Source organism: Ammodytes marinus (assembly GCF_949987685.1).
Source record: "Ammodytes marinus genome assembly, chromosome: 1".
Taxonomy (NCBI): Eukaryota; Metazoa; Chordata; class Actinopteri; order Uranoscopiformes; family Ammodytidae; genus Ammodytes; species Ammodytes marinus.
The window spans coordinates 25565212-25588247 of record NC_137230.1 but is presented as its reverse complement, the minus strand read 5'-3'; the positions used below and the strand labels follow the sequence as shown (position 1 = coordinate 25588247).

Here is a 23036-nt window from a genome sequence, read left to right as displayed (position 1 = left end):
CCCTCCTCTCTTCCTCTCCTCCCCTCTCTCTGCTTCCTTCCCTTGTCACATTTGAAAGCCCTGTCATATTTGCTAGAGTGGAAATCCTCTTTCACCATCTGCTTAATAAAATCTATTTTTAATCCGGTGGGGGATATTTAGTTTTTTCTAACACTTTTTTATTTATTATTATTTTATTTTTTTATACTTCTGTGCAATTTCATTTGATACGGCACCTTGCCCAGTCCTTTTCTGGCTGGGTACGAGAGCAGGAATGTAGGGGATCTGAATGTGTCACTGTACACAAATGGTCAAATGTGTATGTGTGTTGAATGCATGTGTGTATTCCACAATGGAGTGTCTGGAAGTGTTTGGAAACGCTGTTGTACCCCTAATACTTTGCGATAACACCGCTAATCCACAAATATACACACACACATACAAAGAGACACGGACACTAACCTTGATCAATGACCTTTCTTTAATAAAGGAACCAGCCTCCATTGTATAGCCCTTGTACCCCTGCAGAAACATTACCTGCCATGTGCAGCTAAGCAGTACCAATGTGCTCAGCCGCATCCAATGGATTGTGCAAATAATTTAAATATTATGAATTCATTTTTTAATATTATATATTGTTAAATAGATATTTTAATTAAAAGGACTTTTATTGAATGAATTCATGTTTGCCCAATGTAGGGTCTTCTATTGAAGGTTTACCTTAAGAGAGGATGCATCCACTAATTTAATTGATTTCCCCTCTTAAGCCTTTCCAGTAAAAGGCTGGAGGTCACTGCGAGTGCATGGTATGCAATTTAGTCTACCAATCTATCTTATTTCCTGTAATAAGTTTATTTAATTATTTTGCAAATAAATACCTGAATATAGTAAACAGACTTACTGTTAACTTGTCTTACTAATGTGTAGCGTACTGATGTTTTAGTGGTTTAAAGCACTGTTCTTACAGTAGACAACCACCCTTACAAATGCAATGGCACACGGCAGATAAAGGATACAGAACGAGAGAGTGGCAAAGAGAGAGACAAAGAGAAAGGGGAAGGAGAGAGAGAGACATGGTGACAAAGATAGTGCCTGGCAGCAACACACTTATCAGCGAGTGCTCCGCAAGAAAATGACCTAAATCATCAAGATTCCCATCTGACATACACACTGTCACACCCACACACACACACACACAACACACACACACACCACACACAGGGTTAGCGGTGTGCTGCCTTAATGTTTTTGCCCCGAACAAGCTCAACCTCTTCATATCTTTTCACTTAAAAACGGGGCGACGCAGTCTGACTATCAAATCTTGGTCATCCTTTGAGAGGATCAGGAACTCCCTTAAAATGTTTGAATATTATCACCTTTTATTAGAAGAGAAAAGAAGAGATTTCATCAAGCAAACGGTAAGAGAAGAAGAACAGCACTATGTGATGACTGAAGTACATGAAATACATTGTTATCTCCAGACTCCACATGATATTCCTGAATAGTTTGCAGTCTGCGGTTTTGGAAAGCACATAATTCTTAATCAATCGTGTTGGGCTGAGTCTGCCCTGTGGGTGCTGCCTCCCACTGCTTTATCCATTCACATCTAGAGAATGTGTGTGTGTGTGTGTGTGTGTGTGTGTGTGTGTGTGTGTGTAAACTTTTGAAACCCCAGGATGCTTCATAACAGCTTTAGCCCCAATAGTGTGCCTCTGTAAGTCTTGTCCAAGTCATTTCACACCTGTGTATGCGTTTGTGGATAGTTGTGCACAGCCATGGTGTGTGAAAGGCTGTGTTTGTTATGTTTAAATTCATACCTAGATGGAGTCATAGTATCTGATCACACACAATAGACACACACACTCACACTTCCTCTCCTCGGCCGCTGGTCTTTACAGCCCCGCAGCCCATTGGGCAGAATGTGTTTTAGCCATTATCACATTGATTGTATGTAATCAGGGGTTTATTCTGCAGCCAATGAAGTGAATTACAGGTTTCCTGCCCGACTAACACTGTAACAATTGATCTGCTCCCTGGTGTGTGTGTGTGTGTGTGTGTGTGTGTGTGTGTGTGTGTGTGTGTGTGTGTGTGTGTGTGTGTGTGTGTGTGTGTGTGTGTGTGTGTGTGTGTGTATGTGTGTGTGGATGCACAAGAAGGAAAGGCAAGCAATGATAGAGTGTGTTTGTGTATGAGAAGTAGAAACCACTACATAGAGAGAGATTGAGACCCAAAGAGAGCAGGAGAGAGAGAGACAGTGCTCAGTAGGAGGGAGAGTGGTTTAGATTTACTGTCGCTGCGTGATGTTTTTTTTCTTATTTTATTCACTTTTCTCCCTGAAAACAACTATAATCATCGACACACTGTGAGTCTATGGAGCTAAACTTAAACACACACACACACACACACACACAAACACACAAAACAACATTCCACAGCAACACATGGATTATTTTCTATCTATTTATTTGCATTTAATCTATACACATTCCAGAGTGAAACATATACAGAGATTCAATTATGCTTTCCCAGCAAATGGCAAACAGTATGACAAAAACACAAAAAATATTTTTTGATGCATTTTTATGTTTTCCCCTGTCCCCGGTTCAATAAAGAAGTCACAGAGAAAGAAGGAAAAGATTAAATTAGTGTTTGCTCTAATTGTTTGACCACAACAGCCGTACCCAACTCGTTTTGATCCGATGTCTCCATCTAGCAAGTCAAGTTTCTGCGTTTGTGTTTGTACATTTGTGTGCACACTCAACCTGTGCATGTATCGAACTAAGAAGCTGACAAGCAGTTCAACAGCCCTACACTGATAAGAAACGCTTGAAAAGGGAGTAAAATAGAGAGAGAAATAGAGCACAGAAAGAAAATAAACAGTCGAGTGTTAGGTCTGAAAAAGCAATTCAGTCTGTTGATGAAATCGTTCTATTCATTTGACTATGGAAATGTAAATGCATTTTTTTGCTGCGATTCCCCTCCTTATTCCATTCTTTATTTCAATGTATTTTCTATTCCGTATCCCATCCTTCCTTCACTTTCCAAAAGCATCGGCGGTATCATCTAGATAGAATTGTGCAAGGTTTTCTCTCTCTCTCTCTCTTTCTCTCTCTCTCTCTTTTTTCTTTTTTCTTATTGGACTGTGTGTTCTTATCAGCATTGAGAGCACAATGCCTGGTGTGATGGAAAGGTATTAGCCAACCGGTGGTACCTACATTGTCAGCACTTCTCCCTTCCCTGTCTCTATTGCTACCACTTCTCTTCCCTCTCCCCCCTCTCATCTTATCCTTCTCTACTCATTTTTATTGCTTTCTCCGTGGGAATTAGCTTTTTAAAAATATTGTCAGGGCAGTGAGATGCTTCAGTCCTCCACATCTACATATACTGAGGTTTGCAAAGGTGAAGTCAAATGCATTGCATTAGTTCTTAAAATATTTTAAAAGCAATGTTCATGGTTAAATTAAAATGTAAGCTTTACACCTTTTAAAGTCACTTCGATAGCCTAGCACGTTAGGGAACATAAGCACTCAGACAATCAGTCAACAAACAAAATGACAGACAGAGCTCACTCTCTTCTCTAACCTGAGGCGTAACAAAAAAAACAGTTTGGAGTTGTTTGAGGATCAGTTTGTGTTTATTGTTGCCATCTAGCGAAGCAGTCAAAGGAAAGATTGTTTATAATAAAGAGTGTGAGTGCACATAGAAACACAGAGTAAAGGAGCACACGGGGAACAGCACAGAGACACAGAGCGAGGCAGAGAGTAGTTGCTCTAATACGATGATTGTATGTTTGTCTCTGCCAGTTGTCAGGGCGCTGCATCAGCCCACCACTCTAATGACAGCTTGTCATACTAAAGTGGCCCACCTTCCTTCACAAACACGCACACTTTTTTTCTTCTCTTTTTTTAGGCGTCATTCTATTTCTCCTGTTTCTCTCGCCACACATCCATGTATTTATCTCCCTGACATGAGAGTGAGAAATGAAAAAAATAAAAAAAGAAGAAACCGAAACGAAGAAAGAGAAAATTACAGGGACCGAGCTGGAAATGGAGACAATTGTGTGTGTGTGTGTGTGTGTGTGTGTGTGTGTGTGTGTGTGTGTGTGTGTGTGTGTGTGTGTGTGTGTGTGTGTGTGTGTGTGCGTGCACGCGCGTGCGTGCGTGCGCGCGTGTGTGTGTTCTCCCTCAGTAAGGGACAGGTAAATAGGCCTGCTGAATATTTGATGTCTGCAGGAACTAAACAGCCACTTTTATCCCCTCTTGGTTGTTTGGGAACTTCCCTCGTATCTAGTCAGCAAAAAGGAAAGCTGTGTGTGTGGTTAATTTTACAGTGGGAACTAATCCTAAAATATAAACGTAATCATTCCCTCCCGTAATAGATTCACAGTAATCTTGATGACGCTATTTATTTATAAGACTTGACTTTTGTACTTACAATATGGTGCTCTTCCACTGAAGTGTGTCTGAATGTACAAAAAAGCATTAATGAATTCCAATTCAAAACCCTTTTTTCTTTTACAGAATTAAGCAAACCAGCTCATAAAAAAGAATGGGATCCCTGCTCTTCTTTGTGTTGTTCTGTAATCATCTCATATCCCGTTGCTCACGTCTTTGAGCCCCTTGTGAAAATACAAAAAGAAAAAAAAAGAAACACACTGAAGCCTTTTCCACTTAATATAAATCTCTTTAAACACCTCAAAACATAAAGAAGTGATAAAAAAAGACGAGTCCCAACCCCTTCCCTCTCTCTCCCCACACTCATCTGAGGAGCAGACGGGCACAATAAGACTGCTCTTTCAGCACCGAGCCGTCGTTACGTCGCGCCATAATTATACTGATAACATACATACATAAATGCATTCAACCTCTCGCCCGGCACGGCGCACTGGCTGTGATTTCTTAATCTTCTTTCCTCTTCTCTCCTCTGCACACATGTCTTCCTTTTTTATTCTTTTTATTCCTCCCCCATCGTCTGCCATTATTTTTCATTTATAAGCGGCGAGCGAGGGAGCACACAGAAGAGATGTGAGAGCGGGACAGAGAGAGAGAGAGAGAGAGATGGAGCAGAGAGGAGGAATAGAAAGTGGGATGAAGGAAGGAAAGAAAGATGGATGAGAATTTGAGAGAGAGAAGGAAAAAGCGCTTGAGATCTTTTGGCACTTAAACTCTTTCACTTAATGGCACTCGGAGGGATTGACGGTTGAAGGGAGGGGGCACAAAAGAGCATAAAGAGTGAAAAAGGAGAGATTAAATCATCACCATCACATCATCTACTTAAATGGGTCTAGTCCCTTTTTCTGTCACCACTGTGTTTTTTTCTCTCCCTCTGCTGGAACACAGACAACCCTGTGTGATCTCTCATCCTCCCATCCCTCTTTCCCACGTTTCCTTTTTTTCTCTCTTTCGAGCACCTTATACGTGTCTCTGTGTCTCTTTCTGTTTCCCTCCATCGACTCTCTCCATCCCTTTTCGTATCCCTTCTTCTCTCTTGATTTGTGCCCAAACCTTTTCTTGGCCGTCTCCCTCTTACCAATCTGAAGGATTAAACGGATTTATAGACATTGGTGAATACCACAAAGCAACAATTAATGGAGTGACTGAATAAGAAGGACCTACAGGCAGCAGAGGAAAGAAGTGGTGGTGGTGAGGGGGGGGCGGGTTATATGATGAAAAGAGGGGGCGAAAAGGCCAAAGTATTGTGCACTATAAATGTCATGTCACTTTATGAAAGTAAAAATTGACAAGAGAAAAAGGGACAGATTTCAGGAAAAGGAATTTTTTTTGTCTCACAGTACCTGTGTAGGTTTGGCTACGCATCAAACCCATTAAAGCTCTGCTTCAGATTAAAAAACCAAACAATTCAGATGTGAAACTGCCTATCATCGGTCACTGCACACACCTCCTCTTCCTCCATTCTCTCTGTCTTTTGCTATGGGTTTCTGTCTGTCTACATTCCTGTTTTCTCGTCCATAGCCATTTCACATTCCCCTACCCTTCCCTCACCCGACCGTCTCTCTATTCTCCGTCAAGGCGCTGTCTTGTGTTTTATGGGTCCCTGTAGAACAGGGATCTCTTTACAGGCCGACTGGACTTTAGAAGCCCCTCGTTTAGCAGCATCCTTCCTTAATTAAAAACCCCTTTTGTGCTCTCTGCTTTTAACAATGAGACGGCAGACAAGGGAGGGAGGGCAGGGTTAGAGGGATAGGGAGTGGTAATGCAGAGAGGAAGAGAAAGAGTGAGTGGCAAGAGATACAGGAGGAGAGAGAGAGAGATGGAAGTGAATACGAAGTGATAGGGAGACAGGCAGATAGATAGTAAGGTAGACAAAGGGAGGGTTGGAGAGATATGGACAGAGAGACGATAGCTGTTAATTACAACTGCCATTAACAAGGCACCAGCCAGCCTCCTTAGGGAGATGAAGCAGGAAACGCAGGAGGGGAGAGAGAGGGAGAAAGGAAGCCAGGCAAAATAGAGGAAGATAGAGACAGCGGAGGAGAAGAACAAGAGATGACGTGAAGGAATGCAGTAATATTTTGTCAAGTAAAGATTTGTTTTTGTTATTGTTTTGGCGACTAACTTATTATAGTATATCGGTCAGTGGGCGCTTGAAAAGAAGCATGTAGGACTCTGTATGTCTGTGTTTGTGTTTGTGTGTGGGTGTGTATGTGTATGTGGGCATCCTGTAAGTGTGAGCTTGTCTTCAAGATGATTGAGCAGCAGAGAGGCTGCTTACTGATTACCTTCATGTAGAACAAGCTGCTATTGACTGGAGAGTGACGGATGACCGTCGGCCCCAAGCGTGTGTATTTATTTGTGTGGTACTATAGAGGCTTTCCGCTTCTCTATTTTACACTTGGGTCCACTATTGAACCAGAAAGTACTTTATTTATTTATTTGTATTTTATTTTCATTGTATTGTTTTACTCTCTTTTATCACCATGTCCCTTATTTTCTCCCCCTGCACACATCTCACACATCTCTGTATAATGTATCTTGAAGAAATGAGTGTGTGTGTGTGTGTGTGTGTGTGTGTGTGTGTGTGTGTGTGTGTGTGTGTGTGTGTGTGTGTGTGTGTGTGTATGTGTGTGCGTGCGTGTGTGTGGAAAGAATATAAATCCATCATAAGAAGTGACGATAAGGAAACATTGAACAAATGCTTACTGTCATTGACCTTTAATACATAATGTTCAATGATTTTTCCTCCTTGAACATTGCCCTAACTTAAACCAATCCTTGTTCTCCTATGGCTCTGCCTCTCCTCTAACCCTGCCCCTCCCTTGGGTTTCTCGTTCCTCAAGCAATATACAGATTTTTTATTCAACATTATTGTATGACTTTCTTCATCTTTTTCTTCTTCTTCTTCTTCTTCTTCTTCTTCTTCTTCTTCTATTTTTCCCCTTTCTCACCACTTCAGGCTTCTCTGCAGAATGTCCAGTAAGGAGCGACACCTTGAGTCCAACTGTCCGTCTTCTTACATAAAGACTGAGCCGTCTAGTCCCGCCTCCCTGACTGACAGTCTAAACCACCATTCCCCCGGTGGCTCCAGTGACGCCTCAGGCTCCTATTCGTCCACCATGAACGGCCACCCCAACGGCCTGGACTCCCCAAGCCTTTACGGCTCCAATGCAGGGTCCCTGGGGCCTGCTGGAGGCCCCGGATCCAAGCGCTATGAGGACTGTTCATCAACGATCGGGGAAGATTCACAGATCAAGTGCGAGTACATGTTGAATTCCATGCCCAAGAGGCTGTGTCTGGTGTGCGGAGACATTGCGTCAGGGTACCACTATGGCGTGGCATCCTGTGAGGCCTGCAAGGCCTTCTTCAAACGCACCATCCAAGGTTGGCTTTCATTTTAACTTTTTCTTGTCTTTAATTATCTCTCTACGTTGCTTTCTACATGTCTGTGTCGGTCTCTTGCCATTTATACCATCACAGGTTTGCTTTCAATCTGCCTCGATTTATATATTATTATTATATTTCTTTAAAACTTTAGATATTATAATTGACTTCATGACAGATAATAACTAAAATAGTTTGTAGGTTTTATTAATTATAATTATACATAGATTTTTTCCAAATATGCATTTATGAAGCTATGAAAGTACATATTAGCTCACAAACACATCACAATGAAGGAACACATTACTGAGTTGTCTGCGGGGAATTCAAGGTTCTTAAAAAAGGCACAAAATATTGTACACATAGCACTAAATCAAGTGAAAACAAAGAAACATGCACAAAATGCTCTCCTCCGTCACACACGCACATACACCTGAGCCATTATACTAGATCCAGGACATATGATAGAAGCCCCAGGCCAGACGTGAACCCAGATTTTTATATGGTACATGTCACCTCCTCTGTGTGCTAAATGAGCCACCAGCACATCCAACACACTCTATATTTCACGTATTTGTCCTTCACCGTTTCTCTATTTTTTTTCTTCATGCATGCACATAGACACACTCGCATAGAGGCATCCAATCAGGTTCATGGATACACACCACCCCCCCAAACACGCCCACCCTTTCAACCTTGATCTCTTCTTCACAAACAGCAAAGAGTAATTTCCAGGTCGTGTTTGCATTCCCAGATCTATCTCCTTATGCTTCTCAGAAAGAGTGTTAGCTATAAGCCTGTTGTCTAGGAGATAACGTACTGTCAGAGTAAGGTCAGAGGTTATGTCTAAGGGTCAGCAGTTCAGGTTAAGGGGTAGAGGATAGGAGGGATAGAGCCGTAATCCACATGATGAGAGGAGTACCAGCAGTTAGGCTCAGTAATCTCTTGTTAGGGTTAGAAACAGTACAGAAAGTGCGCACAGGTATTTAAGCTATCCTCTACAGATTTCTAGATATTCAATTCATACTCAGCCTCTCAGCTTGATCACAATGGTTTTGTCCTTCATTTACCCTTGTATGCACAGTACAGGTCAGCCTGAAAGACCACCAATTAGCAATAACGCAAGTCTGTAAGTCAGCCATTTGTTCATCAAATCGCCCAGTTCAAACGAGAACGCAACTAGCACAGTTTCACATAGTTTATGCTATAATGTGATTTTCAAAAACTTCCTGCGCTACTTGAGCAGATACGTCCTAGACTGTTTCCCTTCCATAAGAAAACAAACTAACTAATCTTCTGTACTTTTGTGAGTTCAAACAATTCCTCTGAAAGGACCAAATCCAACATGTCCCCTGATTCTTTCCAACTCCCTGTCAGTGACTCTCAGGCCCAAGTCCATTCATTCCTTCTGAAGACTTCAATCTTGTCATCAATATATATAAACATCTATTTTAACAGTTATGTAAAATATGTATTTAAAGGTGCAGTGTGTAATATGACATCATCAAGAAAGTTCTACAAAGTTCTAGAATGTAACACTCCCTGGGTAACCCCACCCCTTTCGAATAATAACAGAAGCTACAGTGGCCTTCAAGGACAAGAACAATTCTAAATTTTAAACAATGCACCTGATGACATTCCAACTATGACACTTTCAAGATGGCGGCACTAGGCCTTGGTCCAAAATATGCAGAAATATGGACATATATGAGACCCTTTCTAAGGGAAAAAATAATAATAAAAAAAAAAAGAATTCAGCTATTATGCACTAAATTAAATGTACTTATGGATATTATAATTACTTTCTACAAAATCTGCTAGGAAATAAAACCCAAAATTCTACACACTGCAGGTGTAAGGCAGCATTTACTGTAGGGTCAACCTTCAGTTAACTATAGGGCTTTACACAGCACAGATTAAAAAGATACATTGACCGTTGGTTACACAGCCGATCCATTTTTATTAGATCAATCCACGCCAAATGTGTTGATAGGAAACGCTGACAAAAAGAAATATATAAATATATATTACGTTTGAAATCCCATTAACCATAGGTCTAGGCATTTTCAAATATGGCAAATCTGCGAAAAACTCATTCAATATTTACATTATAACCTCTGGTGCGCTTTTGAATTACTCAGCCAGTCTGTCAGCAAATGATAAACTTTTCTGTTTGAGTAATTATCTTTGAAGAATTTTAAATTGCTAATAGGTTCAGTCAGCAGGACAGCCTTTCTTGTCAGTCAGTGTGCCACTGCAATAGCCACGCTACCAGTCAGCCAGCCAGCCAGCCATCATCGATCCATTGAGTCAGTCAGTCAGTCATATCACACAGGATTCATCTATCTGCCTTTCCATCCATCCACCTATCTGTCGCTGCTTTCTTTTGCCTCCGATAAGCAGCTTTCCCAGTAAAGCCCCAGAGACGGAGAGAGACGGGGAGATGTGGGGGGGTTGGAAGTCTTACATCCACTAGATGGTCACCACCACTACCTAGTGATGACCTGTATGTGTTTATTATGGGATGAGATCAAGACATGGTGCAATCCTGACAAAGAGATTGGAGAACACACACACACAGATAAAGGCAGACACACACACACACACACACACACACACACACACACACACATGCAAGCACATTCACACATTCAGCCAGCAACACACAGTCACACACATGACTTTATAATCACTCAGTGTATAGGTTGAACCCTTAATTCATCCGTCGTCGCTTTAGTGTGTAATAGTTGACCAGTTCCACCTGTCTCATTTCATTTGGAGGGCTTGCCTGTTAAAGGTGACAGAGGTGAAAAACAAAATTACAGATTAAATATAGGAGCCCAGCAAACATATAGATATGATGCCATGTTGACGGTAGAGTCTCATGACCTTGAGTATGACCTTGAATCGATTTAAAGCGATGCTATGTGCCCCTCTAACTCACTCCCTCATTTTCCCTCTGTTTGTAATCCTCCCTTCTACTGTAGTGGACATGCTACAGATCAGAAAGGTCAGAGTTCGAGGTTATGTGTCAACACTTGGTATAGCTACTAGTTACACTTACAAAAGCTAGTGTATAAAAATATGGTTAATAAATAATTTGGTGGGCAAAAGGATGGAACTGAAGATATAGGGCTGATATACTGACAAATTAGCTGGACATTGTTAAACAATATTAATGGCTCACTTGGCAACATTTAAGTAATTATTTAGAGTCTGCAATCAAACAAACAAATCCTAGATCTTTATTAATACATTGCTAATCATCTAATAAGTATCTTGAATGTATTACGAAAAATCTATCAATGCACTGCAATTTAAGAATAAAACTAAATTATCGTCAGTGTTTGTGCTACAGTACTACTGTTAATGTTTGTTTGGATACAGACCGAGCAGAATTGGATGCAGTGGAACAAATGGGTCATGACATTATCTTTGGCTGCCACACAAGCCAAACTCATCCACAGATAGTGTGTCTGTCTTTGGCCTCTTGCTCATCCATGTAAATGAGTGCAGGTTTGTGTTTGTGTACGTCCGTGCACGTATGCCTGTGTTTACGCACGGTTGTGCATGTGTGTGTGTGTGTGTGTGTGTGTGTGTGAGTGTGGGTATCTTGGCTGGAAAGCAGGGCCAGCCTCAGATGGGCAGCGGCAGACATATTGGTATGTTTCAACCCATTAGCCAATAAAACCGCAGGTAATCACCAAAAAAACACTTCCAGCTGGACAGGGAGGAGAGCACGGGGTGGGAGAGGAGAGGATAGAAGAGAAGAGAGGAGGAAAAACACTTTTTTGAATAAACAAGAGAAAGGGGAGAACAGGGAGGGTGGACTGGGCACATGGATGTATGAAGGAATTAGTGGTGTTGGTGTGTGCGCGCATGTGTGTCGCAGCATGGAGGAAGTGGCTCTGGCAGCTGCTGTTTCTGTGGCGTCAGTCCAGCGACACCTGACAACCTGCATCTATCACTCCCTTATTGAGAGAGAGAGAGAGAGAGAGAGAGAGAGAGATAGAGAGAGAGAGAGAGAGGGGGGGGGGGATAAAAGGAAGTGAGGAGGAGGGTCAAATGTGTGGGAGTAGTAAGGATAAGGCAATGAAATTGGAAGAGGAAGACAGTAAAAGTGAAAAAGAAAAAAAGTGGATGAGAGCAGAAAAAGAGGAAGCTACCAAAGGTGATGTAGAGCATAGGAATGAGGGAACAGTGTTTGAAAATAGGATGGTAGGTGGGACGATCAAACAAGACTATGAGAGTTCGGTTTACAATGCCCTGAAGAAAAATAAACATTTTCCCCGACAGTTCAGTTGTTTTGCATGTTTGCATATTTTAAAGTAGAATGGTAAAGGGGTGTCTTGGTGAATCATTGGGATAAGATGGCATGTAACTGTAGTATATAGGATACAAATATGTCCAAGACATTTTAGACACCTCTCTCTTTCCACCGATGTACTTTATGTTGCTCTCCAGCTTAAAACGATATATAACAAAGAGCCAGACAACGAGAAAGGAAAGCAGTGGGAGGGAGTGGTGAGAAATTATGTCAAAGCAAAGTTAGAGGTGTGAAGTCAGGAGAGTTAAAAACAAAGACAGCTCAAAGAGTATGGTGGACAGAAACACATTCGTATTACACGGCGTGTACAATGATGGTCAATTGTCATGCAGCAGGTGGTCAAACACACACACACACATACACACACACACACACACACACACACACACACACACACACATCTCAGAGGAGATTGCAGGGGATTTAAGGCCCTTGAATATCTCCCTCACTCACACCAACACACATACATACAAACTCACACATTATACATAGGAGCCTCCAAGATCCTCTCTGCTCTAAGCTCACCCCAGTGCACAATAAGACACAAACACACACACACACACACACACAAACAGACTGACCAATGACATTCTGTTATAAACCCATATTTTCTATCTCCTACCCTATACCGCAACTCTGAAGCAAGATGTTTGTGTTGGGGCATACAAAGAGTTTACAACAAGGTGGCACATACTGTAGGCCAGTGGTTCTCAATTATTTTCTATTTATTTACTGCAAATCGCGGCCTTTCGCGCAGATATGACCATACACAAGCACACATCGCGCTTGCTAGCACAAAAAAACAAATAATTTTTTTTTTGGCCAGTTGGAAATCAAGGCAGCCCACGCCCCCCCTGACAACTCACGGCGCCCCCCCCCCCCACCAGGGGGGCGCGCCCCACCATTTGAGAAGCACTGCTGTAGGCTATCTAGTTATATATATATATATATATATATATATATATATATATATATATATATCACTTTATTTGGGTCTGTACACTAAGCCTACAGTAAACAAAACCTTTCTTAATATGTACACACTTTTACTGTATATCAAGTTATGTTTATACAAATATGCTAGTATTATCAGTACTAATTTGAGGGATTGTGAATTCCAGTTTCAAGTTATTTCTGTCATGGGTGTCACTTTAATCAACAAACGATAAGCAATGTTATTGTTGTACTTTGATACCCACTTCTACAGTGGCACTCAGCATGTGCAGCTGTTAAATACATATCTCAGTGAGGCTTTTATACATTTTGCCTTAGTGCTACCAACCCCATAAGCGTTTCTTTACTGCAGTTATCCATTTAGCAGTGCTTGCCTGGTTAGCCTTGCACTAACAACGGCTTTTACTGACCACCCATTAAAGCACACATATTCTGTGTCATTATCACATCCAGCCTTAGCGCATGGCAAGTGTCCCTCTTAATTGCTGAATCTACTCCTACTGTATCATCAGCATTGAAAGGTTGGGTGTAGGCTAACTAGTCCCATTAGTAGTGTCCATTAGACTATAAGAGCCATTCCCCCAGCGTTTATAATCTTTAGCCTTTACTTTAACTAACAAGGCCTATTAATGAGCATCTTGTTACCCATTAAGAAGTGTTAGTGCATTTAGCCTTTTCCCAAGCTAAATAGCCCCCTTAATCAGCCCAGTAATGAGAAAACATCCTCTCCACAGCTGCAGTCAATAGTAATCACTGTTTACTCTGTTTCAGTGGGAGATGCGTTGGCTCACTGGGGTACTGTAATTGTGTGGTGGGCATGGGAGGAAGGAAAGAAACGTTTTTTTATCCCAGGTGATACCACAGATAAATAAACCTTACATATACAAATCAACCTGTTTGAGCAATTCTGTAACAGTCCAAACTGTGCTAAAAAAGATTGATAACGTGCTTTCATTTGAACTGGGTGGAAGCAAAATACCAAGTGGATGCAATGAGCCGAACTAAACAATGCAACAGACAAGAAACTGGGTGACAAAGAAAAAAAAAACAGTACACAGAGAAGATGTTTGGAAAAAGGTCATCATTTAGGCTCATTTTAGTCAAATAGTCAAATACATAGAGTTGAAAATTAGCAAAGACGTAGTGTATGCCAGTAGAATTAGAAATATGTATTGTAGACTAAGATGGGTAAAAGATAGAAGAACAAAACATAGGATATGTATTTTCCACAACAAAGAGACGAGCAATAATGAAGCAGTTGACAGTTCCAGGTGAAAGTGGTATTAGCTTCTAACACAGCACAGGTGTTCTTGTTGCAATGGTTGCAAAGTTAATAGACTTACACTGGCTAATAATCTTAGCCTTAGCCCTGCACCATAGTGTTAACATAGCTACTCACGCAACCCTGAGCCTGCTCAAGCCATGCTCTTATACCCACGTTCATACACAAATGTACTTTTTTCAATGCCACTGTTTAAAACAAAACGATTGTTATTAGATGAATTATCAATAAGTCACTGACAAGTTCATTCAGAGGCAGTAAATTAATAAAAAACTGTGTCCAAACCAACAAACTCAAGATTGTCTCAGAGTGTCAGCTTATGGCTGTTCATTTATGATTATTTGGTTTCAGGACTTACACTGTATTTATTATGTCCACAACATGTATTGCCAACAATTTTAAGGCAAAGGTCAAGACCGAGGAAGCTGAATATGAATTTGATTTGTATGTACAGTATGTCTGTCTCTTTCTTTCTTTCTTTCTTTCTTTCTTTCTTTCTTTCTTTCTTTCTTTCTTTCTTTCTTTCTTTCTTTCTTTCTCTCTTTCTTTCTCTATGACCATTGATAAATCTAAACGAGAAAAACAACGAAGATAACACTAAAAGTTGTTTTTGTTTTCCTATGTCCTATGTTTTGCTGATTACTTGTGTTGTCTGTCCACCTGTCTGTCTGATATGTCCATCTAAAATGAAACCCTTTCTTTCTTCCCCCAACATGTTTACATACAGGCAACATTGAGTACAGCTGTCCAGCAACCAACGAGTGTGAGATCACCAAGAGGAGGCGCAAGTCGTGCCAGGCCTGCCGCTTCATGAAGTGTCTGACTGTGGGCATGCTGAGGGAGGGTAAGGGAAAAGGTCTCTTCCTTATCTTTCTCTGTTAACTGTGCTACATGTAGCATTTTAAAAGCTACTAAGCTATGTTTATTTATGTGGTTAATAAAGGCCAATGCTGAGGAGATTTGGCCAATTATACCAGCCTCAGTACAACATTTCGCATCATGTTCAATTTTGCAAGTGATCTCTTCATTGATTTATGGCTCCCGGAGAAAAACACATTAAAATGGCTTCTGTTTCACTTTATGACACATTGTGAAGTAAATGTAAAAGCCATGGGAAAACTAAGTCGGGCCAAGCACTACTGACAATGTGATCATGTGTTTGAGTAACACAACCAATACCATGGATACAGGCCAGCCGCCTGTTCAAATATGGTGTCATTAATTTACAGTAAGTATACCGACATACATCAAAGAATGATTATTTGATGTTGAACAATGCTACATGTAACACTTCTAAGAAATTGTTTATAACTCTTTTACATCAATCTAATATAATCTATTTCTATTAGCATCATGTCCCTCTTTTTGCCTTCTCATTTCCATGTCCATCCTACCACTTTCAATGTATCTGTCTCTCTCTTTTGTCTGTCTTCTTGTCTCTCTATCACATAACACTGATCTACATTTTGTCTACTTCCCATGTGTATGTTCTTATTTCACTTCTACATACACATAAAGTCACATAAAATAACTTCTGACACAGCCCCACTTGACTCACACTGAATCCATACTTGTTTGACTTTACCTAAAAGAAAAGATAGTAATTGCGGGGAAAATTGCAACACTCCCATTCGGCAGTTGTTCAGTGGTAACCAAAGGTTAAAAAAAGAGAGATATTATCTGCCCCCACACCAATTTGATTAAATACACTCACTCTCTCATTTTCACACTCCCTTGTTTGCTGGTGCCTCTTGCTCTCCCTCTCGTCTGCCCACCTATGACCTTTCTACTCCCACTGCACTCCCAACGATGAAAGGAGGGAGAGGAGTAGCGAGGGATGAAGAGGAGCACCGATAGAGAGAGACAGAGGCATTGTGGGAGCAGGGAGGGAGGCGGGGTCTTGGGTAAGGAAGGGAGGTAGAAGAGATTGATTTATAGGAGCAGAGGAGAGGATGAGAGGCAGGGGGAGGACGGTTGAATGAAGCAGAAAGTGTGCGCCAGAGAGAGAGAGAGAGAGAGAAAGAGGAGAAGAGAGGAGGGTCAAGGTTGTAATTGATGGGAGACCTGGCCTACGCCCCCTTCCTCACAGTGGTCAGGGAGCGTGCCTCTGCCGACGCCTGCCGGGCCCTCCCTCCATCCATTCCTGTCTTCATCTCTCCCTCCAACTCTCCCACTCAGTATTATTGTACTGTTTCTGTTGTTTCTCTTGAGTCTTTCATCCATCCAGTCTTCTCTTCTACTCGCCGTTCTCTCCATTCTGTGAGCACCATGATGCTCATCATCCGTACCCGTAGCTTTTCACCCACTCAAACTTTTCTCTGTGAAACCATGACAGTATGAGGCGGACAGTTAAAGGGAAAAAACTAAATATTGACCTTTTTTTAAACCCAGTTGGAGGAAAAAAATTGCCGTTCACATGCCCGTTATGACATTCCTCACCATGTCTGGAATGAAAGGGTACACATTAAAATAACAGTAAAAACTTTCACTTGTCCAATTTTTTTAACTAATAATGGATTTTAGAAAAAGTCCAAAATTAATTAAATAAAATAACTCCATGGCATATACTAACAGCCAAATCCCAAACAGAAGACATTATAAATTCCTAAAACTAGACATTTAAATACACACAATTCATAAATATCACTGCCTCCAACAGCCCTAGTTCTACTTCACTGCAAAACCATGCTCTCTGTCTCTCTCTCTCTCTCTCTCTCTCTCTCTCTCTCTCTCTCTCTCTCTCTCTCTCTCTCTCTCTCTCTCTCACACACACACACTCACACACAAACTCCCAACAAGCTGCTGTGGTAGCATTTGTTCTCCCAGTTGATCTGACATAAGCAGAACCTATATCTCATCACCTGTTTTTTTTTTGTATGTGTGTGTATGGCCACAAACAGACACACACACACACACAGACATGTGTAAATGTATTTATTATTGGCAGCTCCAACAGACTCACAGTTCACACAGCTCACTCTGCATCCTCCTAATGGACACAGAAACAGAAAAATATATTATTTGTATGTGATTGATTCCTTTTAACCCTTTATTTTTAAATACATTTTACCTAGATATTGTTTAGCTATGAGTAAACAAGAGAGGTAGACATGCTATTGATTTTAACTCTCACGGATGTGGTTTTCCCACTATGCCAGTAAAAGACTGAGAATTATCACTGCCTTTTGTTGCCACTGCTCCCCTGCTCCACACACATACATCATGCACACGCACACACACACCTAAGGTTACATACATATATACATCAACATGACAGACTACAGCCACCCCATTTGTCGCGCTGGGTGTGAATTTAATTCCTGGGGCCCCGCTCTACATATGAATAAGGGTCATTTGGAAAATTGATACATCTATTTTGTTATATTTTCCCATTCTCCTTCTTTTTGAACTTGGAGACTTGATCCATTTCCCAGGACACACTATCAATAACTATAAAAGGTGCTAAATGCATACCTTCACCTTTGCATTATTCTGCTAGAGACGGTAGTTTGTGATTTATAATGTATTGTAATTTTTAAAGAACGAGTGCATGCTGCAGATATACTAAACATCTCCTCCAGCAACCCCCAACTGTATCCCATTATAATGCAAAGCTGTCACTGGAGAGGACTTCATTCAACTGAAACATTACCAATGATGAAAGAATCGTTTTATTACGTATTGCAACAATGAAAGATGTAGTCTGGAGATTAATCCATTCTTTTCATTTTCAAAAACGTGTGTCGAATTTTCTCGTCCTCAAATTAAGGTGAGGTAGTTTAGGACATCCTTAAGAGATATTCTTCAAATAATGTGCCATATTTGTAGTCCATAATGTTGAGCAACATGTTATGTCTGGCAAACGGTAACATAGATATTTGTACAGACCAATGTTTGGAATAACAAAGAGCATGGTTATGCTACCTGGTTAAACATTGTATCGCTCTGAACTAACACATTCGCCTAATGTGTTTCATGCAGCCCTTCTGGGTGTAAGCATCATTCAAGCAGAATTGCATAGGATATAACGGTAAGTGGCTAGATCAGTTAGCATCAGAGCTAACTGTGGTTGTCAGGGGCTAGCTCACGGGGCTAGAAAGGTAAAGATAAAGTGGTAAGGGTGGAGGACATGGAGTAGAGAGAGTGTGTGTGTGTGGGGGGGGAGGGGGGGTGAGTGCTGTAGTTTACCCCTTAGGGCAAGATCTGCCTCAAATTAGCTTTGTCGCCCTGGGAGACAGAGAGGGTGAGATGAAGAGCAAGAGAGGCAGCAAAGAAGTGTGTGTGTGTGTGTGTGTGTGTGTGTGTGTGTGTGTGTGTGTGTGTGTGTGTGTGTGTGTGTGTGTGTGTGTGTGTGTGTGTGTGTGTGTTTGTGTGTGAGAGAGACTGAAAGAGGGGAGAACAAGAGGCCAGAGGGTCAGTAAATCAACTCAGAGTGGGGCCTTTTCTTTACATGTTCTGTTAAACACACACCTGATCATGTGAATACCCACACACGCTCACAAAGTCTAGTCTGTGTGGAACGTGGTTAGAGAGGAGAGCAGTAAGCGAGCGGGAGGTGTGCAGGGGAAAACTGAAGGAATGAGCGAACACGGGGCACCCACCCACCAATATGTAGCAGCTAATTTCTGGAGCGAGGCAATTAAAAGGCCTGCCTATATTATGAGAACTTCCCCTCTGGCAATGGCTGTCTGTCCTTTTTTAATGAGGTCATAATGATGCGTCAGCTAAAGACTGAAAGGTCACAGGGGTGGGGCTTAAATCTGCCCAGAGAGAGGGGAGGGGGGAATGGGACAACAGTGATACTATTGCAGGTAAAAGATCGGATGAAAAAAAATAAAAGGAGAAGGATTAAAGTGATTTTTAACAACTGCTTACCTCCGATTATACATCTCATTGCAATGTTATTTATTTTACAAGTCAAACAACTGTAAACACGCAAAGGTTATAACACTGTCGCTGTCACGGTTATTTCTAATCATACACAACTGGCGAGGCAGACATAATGCATTCAAATTCAGCAGTAATGCGTAGAATTGTCATCAACAAAACACAGATCAAACATTTTAACATGAAAGGCTTTGGCAGAGGCACACAGTCCAGGAGCCAGCAATATTCAGTATGCATGCACATTGTACATATGGTCATATAGACAGATTTGCCTTTACAACATAGCAGCTTTGATGATGGCACGTCTGATGAATCATTGTTAAACAGATAGAATGTGTTAAATCCATAACCAAAGACTCCATCTCTTTATTGTCGTAAACAGCCAGCTGGATTTAGATGGTAGACTACTAGAGAGACAAGTCCACGGACTGCAAATATAAACCTTGGCAACCTGCCCCACACATACACACACACACACACACCAACAGCTCATGCCAACTTTGGCCGTGCTCCCCACGGCCTCTAAGACCTAATGAGTGAGATCGGGTGGAAGGCCCCAGTCTGTGTGAGTGTTGGTGCTTGGTTTGTGTGTGTGTGTATATACAGCTGGTAGTGTGCATCACAACTCTCCTCACTGCTCAACAATCCTGACTGCTGCTATCCAACCTCATTGCTGCACACACATTTTAGTCATACACACCACAATCAAGACTGGCCTACACACATGTTTACATGCAGAACGCACAAAGTCAATTTGTATCAGTGATTCAAAAGTTATCAGAGAAGATGAAATGCCACGAGGAGAACGCGGTTTGTGGGACCACAGATGATTGATAAATGAATAGCATAGGACAACACAAGAAGAAGGGAGGAAATCACAAATGTCGAGGATGACTAGAGGAGGAGAGAGCGAGTGATGCTGAGAGTGAAGGAGACAAGAGCAAAGGATGGGGAAACAGAGGAGGGGAGCGCCAGACAACTGGTGGCGTCTGGTGTCCCCCCTTGGGAAACTTGTAGCTAAATCTGGCCCTGTAGCGTCTGTCCTGAGCGAATGTGTGTGTGTGTGTGTGTGTGTGTGTGTGTGTGTGTGTGTGTGTGTGTGTGTGTGTGTGTGTGTGTGTGTGTGTGTGTGTGTGTGTGTGTGTGTGTGTGTGTGTGTGTGTGTGTGAGTGAGTGTGGCATCTGGTTGCATCCCAGCTACAAAGGAGCGATAATGGAAATACTGTGACGAGAGATCTGCCTAAGTGATCCACTCTCTTCCACATACGTCTTCTATTCTGTTTGTCTTGAGAGGAGAGGAGATGTGGCAGGCAAATTGGGAATCGCTATATATTCACCAGAGGAACACAATGTATCTATGGCTATTGTTTTTAGTTGTATTTGACAGTTCACAATAGCAATGCTTGCATCAAATTCCACACACACACACACACACACACACACAAAAATGTATACTGATATAATACAAATGAGTGTGGTTTATTTGCTATATTATGAGTTAAAAAACAATGATTGAAGACTTCTTATTGATTTGTTTAAAGATGTGGCATTTTCAAAACATCTATGACCATTAAGCACAGTGTAAAATAAGCTCCCTACATTTTGTATGTAAAGATATTGAAAAAATTTATGAGTTTATTACATAAACAAGGCCTTTAAAAGGAAAATGCAACCATTTTTAGGGACCTCACATGTTTTCACACACATTCACTCACACACACACACACGCACATATTCACACACCAGTGACAGCCACCTGCCCGCTGCCCAAGGCACTGCTGTACTCTGTTCTGGTCTAAACAAACGTCAGTGCCTGACACTATACACTTTCCTCTAAACCCTCCCCCCCACCCCTCTCTTATGCTCTCCTTATTTTTTGTATCCCCTTATATGACCCTGTTGTGAGCATAACATCCTTTAGTGACATAAAAAAACAAGAATCTGTACTCCTACGAGCTATAGATGTTGTATGCTCATATGCTTTATGTTTCTTTATCTTATTTCCAAATCTTCCTTACATGCAGTTACATACAGTTGTACACACACATATTAGATTCAAATGGGTCTGCTGTCTTACCCAATCTACTCACCCATCAGTTCTTAAACCAGCATAGGAAAACCCTTTATGTTATTACATCAACACTGGGTTAAACACACACACACACACACACACACACACACACACACACACTGTAACAAAAACTCACACTGAAACAAAATGGGATAACCTGGTAAGGTGGAAGAGAGATTTCAACCCTGTTACAACTTCAATTACCATAAAACTACTCCCTGTCTCTCGTTTCCTCTCCTCTCCCGAGTGTTTCCTTGTCTGTGCCTCTTTAAAGGCTCTCGTCCACTCATGCTTTTTTTGTTTTTCTCTTTGCTGTGATCAACAGAATCAATCATCTCATTTGTCTTCCTTCCTACTCCTCTTTCTACTCTATCCTTCACGCCTGTTCTTGCGCTCTCTCTCATTCTCTTATCATATCATTGACCATCTGAAATCAATCCATTTTCTATTTTTCTTTCCTCTTTTTTCTCTCTCTTTCTATTCTTGCCGGTTCTCTCTTCAAAAGCACTTAGGTGTCAAAAGCATTTCACTCGCAATCCCTCAACTGTTCAGACACACACACATAGACACACACAGACACACACGCACATTGACACAGAGTGACGCCAGTGTAGTGTAAAATCTATGCTGATGTGATCAGTGTGGATCGTGCTATTGACAGGCAACAATATTGCCACGATAGGAATGATTCACCTCCATCACTGTCACTGTGTGTCTGGGGTGGTGGTGGTGTGTGTGTGTGTGTGTTGTAAATATATATTTATTATAGTAAGGCTTATAACCATTTGGATATTTCCTTTTCTGCAATTATTAGTTTTCCTTTTTAATTTCCATTTTATTGCTCCTTTTTATCAATTTTCACTGTTCATCTCTCTTCTTTTGTCTACTAGCCCATCCATAACATATCCCTCACCTTCTCCCCTTAGTTCCCAACCTATGCTCTACTCTTCTCTCTTCTGTTCCTTTTTCTACACTTTCTTTTATCATAGTCCTCCATTAATGCCTTTTATCATTTTTTATGTACATTTTAGTTATTTTCTCTCACCATTTTATTCCATTTCTTGCCCATTGCCTTGTTCAATTATTCTGTTCTTCCATTGCCTTTTCTTTATCCTCTTAAATTTCTTCTTTTTTTCAGATCCTTACATTTCCTCTCCCAAGGCCCTTTTCCTCTCCTCTCCTCTCTTGCCCATTCTGTAAGATTTGAAGGCTAATTTGTTAAGAGGAGGTAGAGCACTCTCACTCTCCCGCTAGCCTCCTCCTGTCATTTTTCTGTGAGCTTTGGAAATATAATTTTCAATTTTTAATTTGATTCATTTAGATTTGATCATTAATCAGTGCTGCGAGAGAGTTAATTTGGTGGAAAATAGATGAGGTAGTTAGAGAGGGCTCTTTATAAGTGAACTCAGCACATTACTGGGTCTTTTAGGTTTTGAGGAAGAGAGAAAGTGAAAAATTGAGAGTCTGCATGTGAGAGTCTGTGTGTGGTAGGGGGATACGTGTGCAATAGAAAGTCATTGGAGGGAGGGTGTGTGTGTAAATCGACTACCTCATTGGTGCGTATATTTAAAGTGAATAAGATTGTTGCTGAGTGGGTTTTCAGCATCTACCAACCTCAATGGCATAACTAAGGCATAACGTTGCCGCTAACAATGAGAGCAGTAGCTAGTTGTAAGAGTTCTCTGGAAGTATTTTTAT

At 41.2% G+C, this 23036-nt stretch overlaps 1 protein-coding gene across 6 annotated transcripts in view; it reads left to right on the top strand.

Annotated features, from left to right (window-relative positions):
- Window positions 1–23036, top strand: part of esrrga (estrogen-related receptor gamma a) — a gene marked incomplete at both ends in the record, with an annotated part of 68530 nt that overhangs the window by 16153 nt on the left and 29341 nt on the right. For 3 of the 6 annotated variants that reach the window (XM_080038604.1, XM_080038603.1, XM_080038602.1), the window contains 2 exons: window positions 7393–7817; window positions 15108–15224. In XM_080038604.1, coding sequence (XP_079894730.1) covers window positions 7393–7817; window positions 15108–15224 — 542 coding nt within the window. Of the gene's footprint in view, window positions 1–7392; window positions 7818–15107; window positions 15237–23036 lie in introns of those variants that run through there. The other 3 variants (XM_080038601.1, XM_080038605.1, XM_080038606.1) reach the window with 3 other exon arrangements.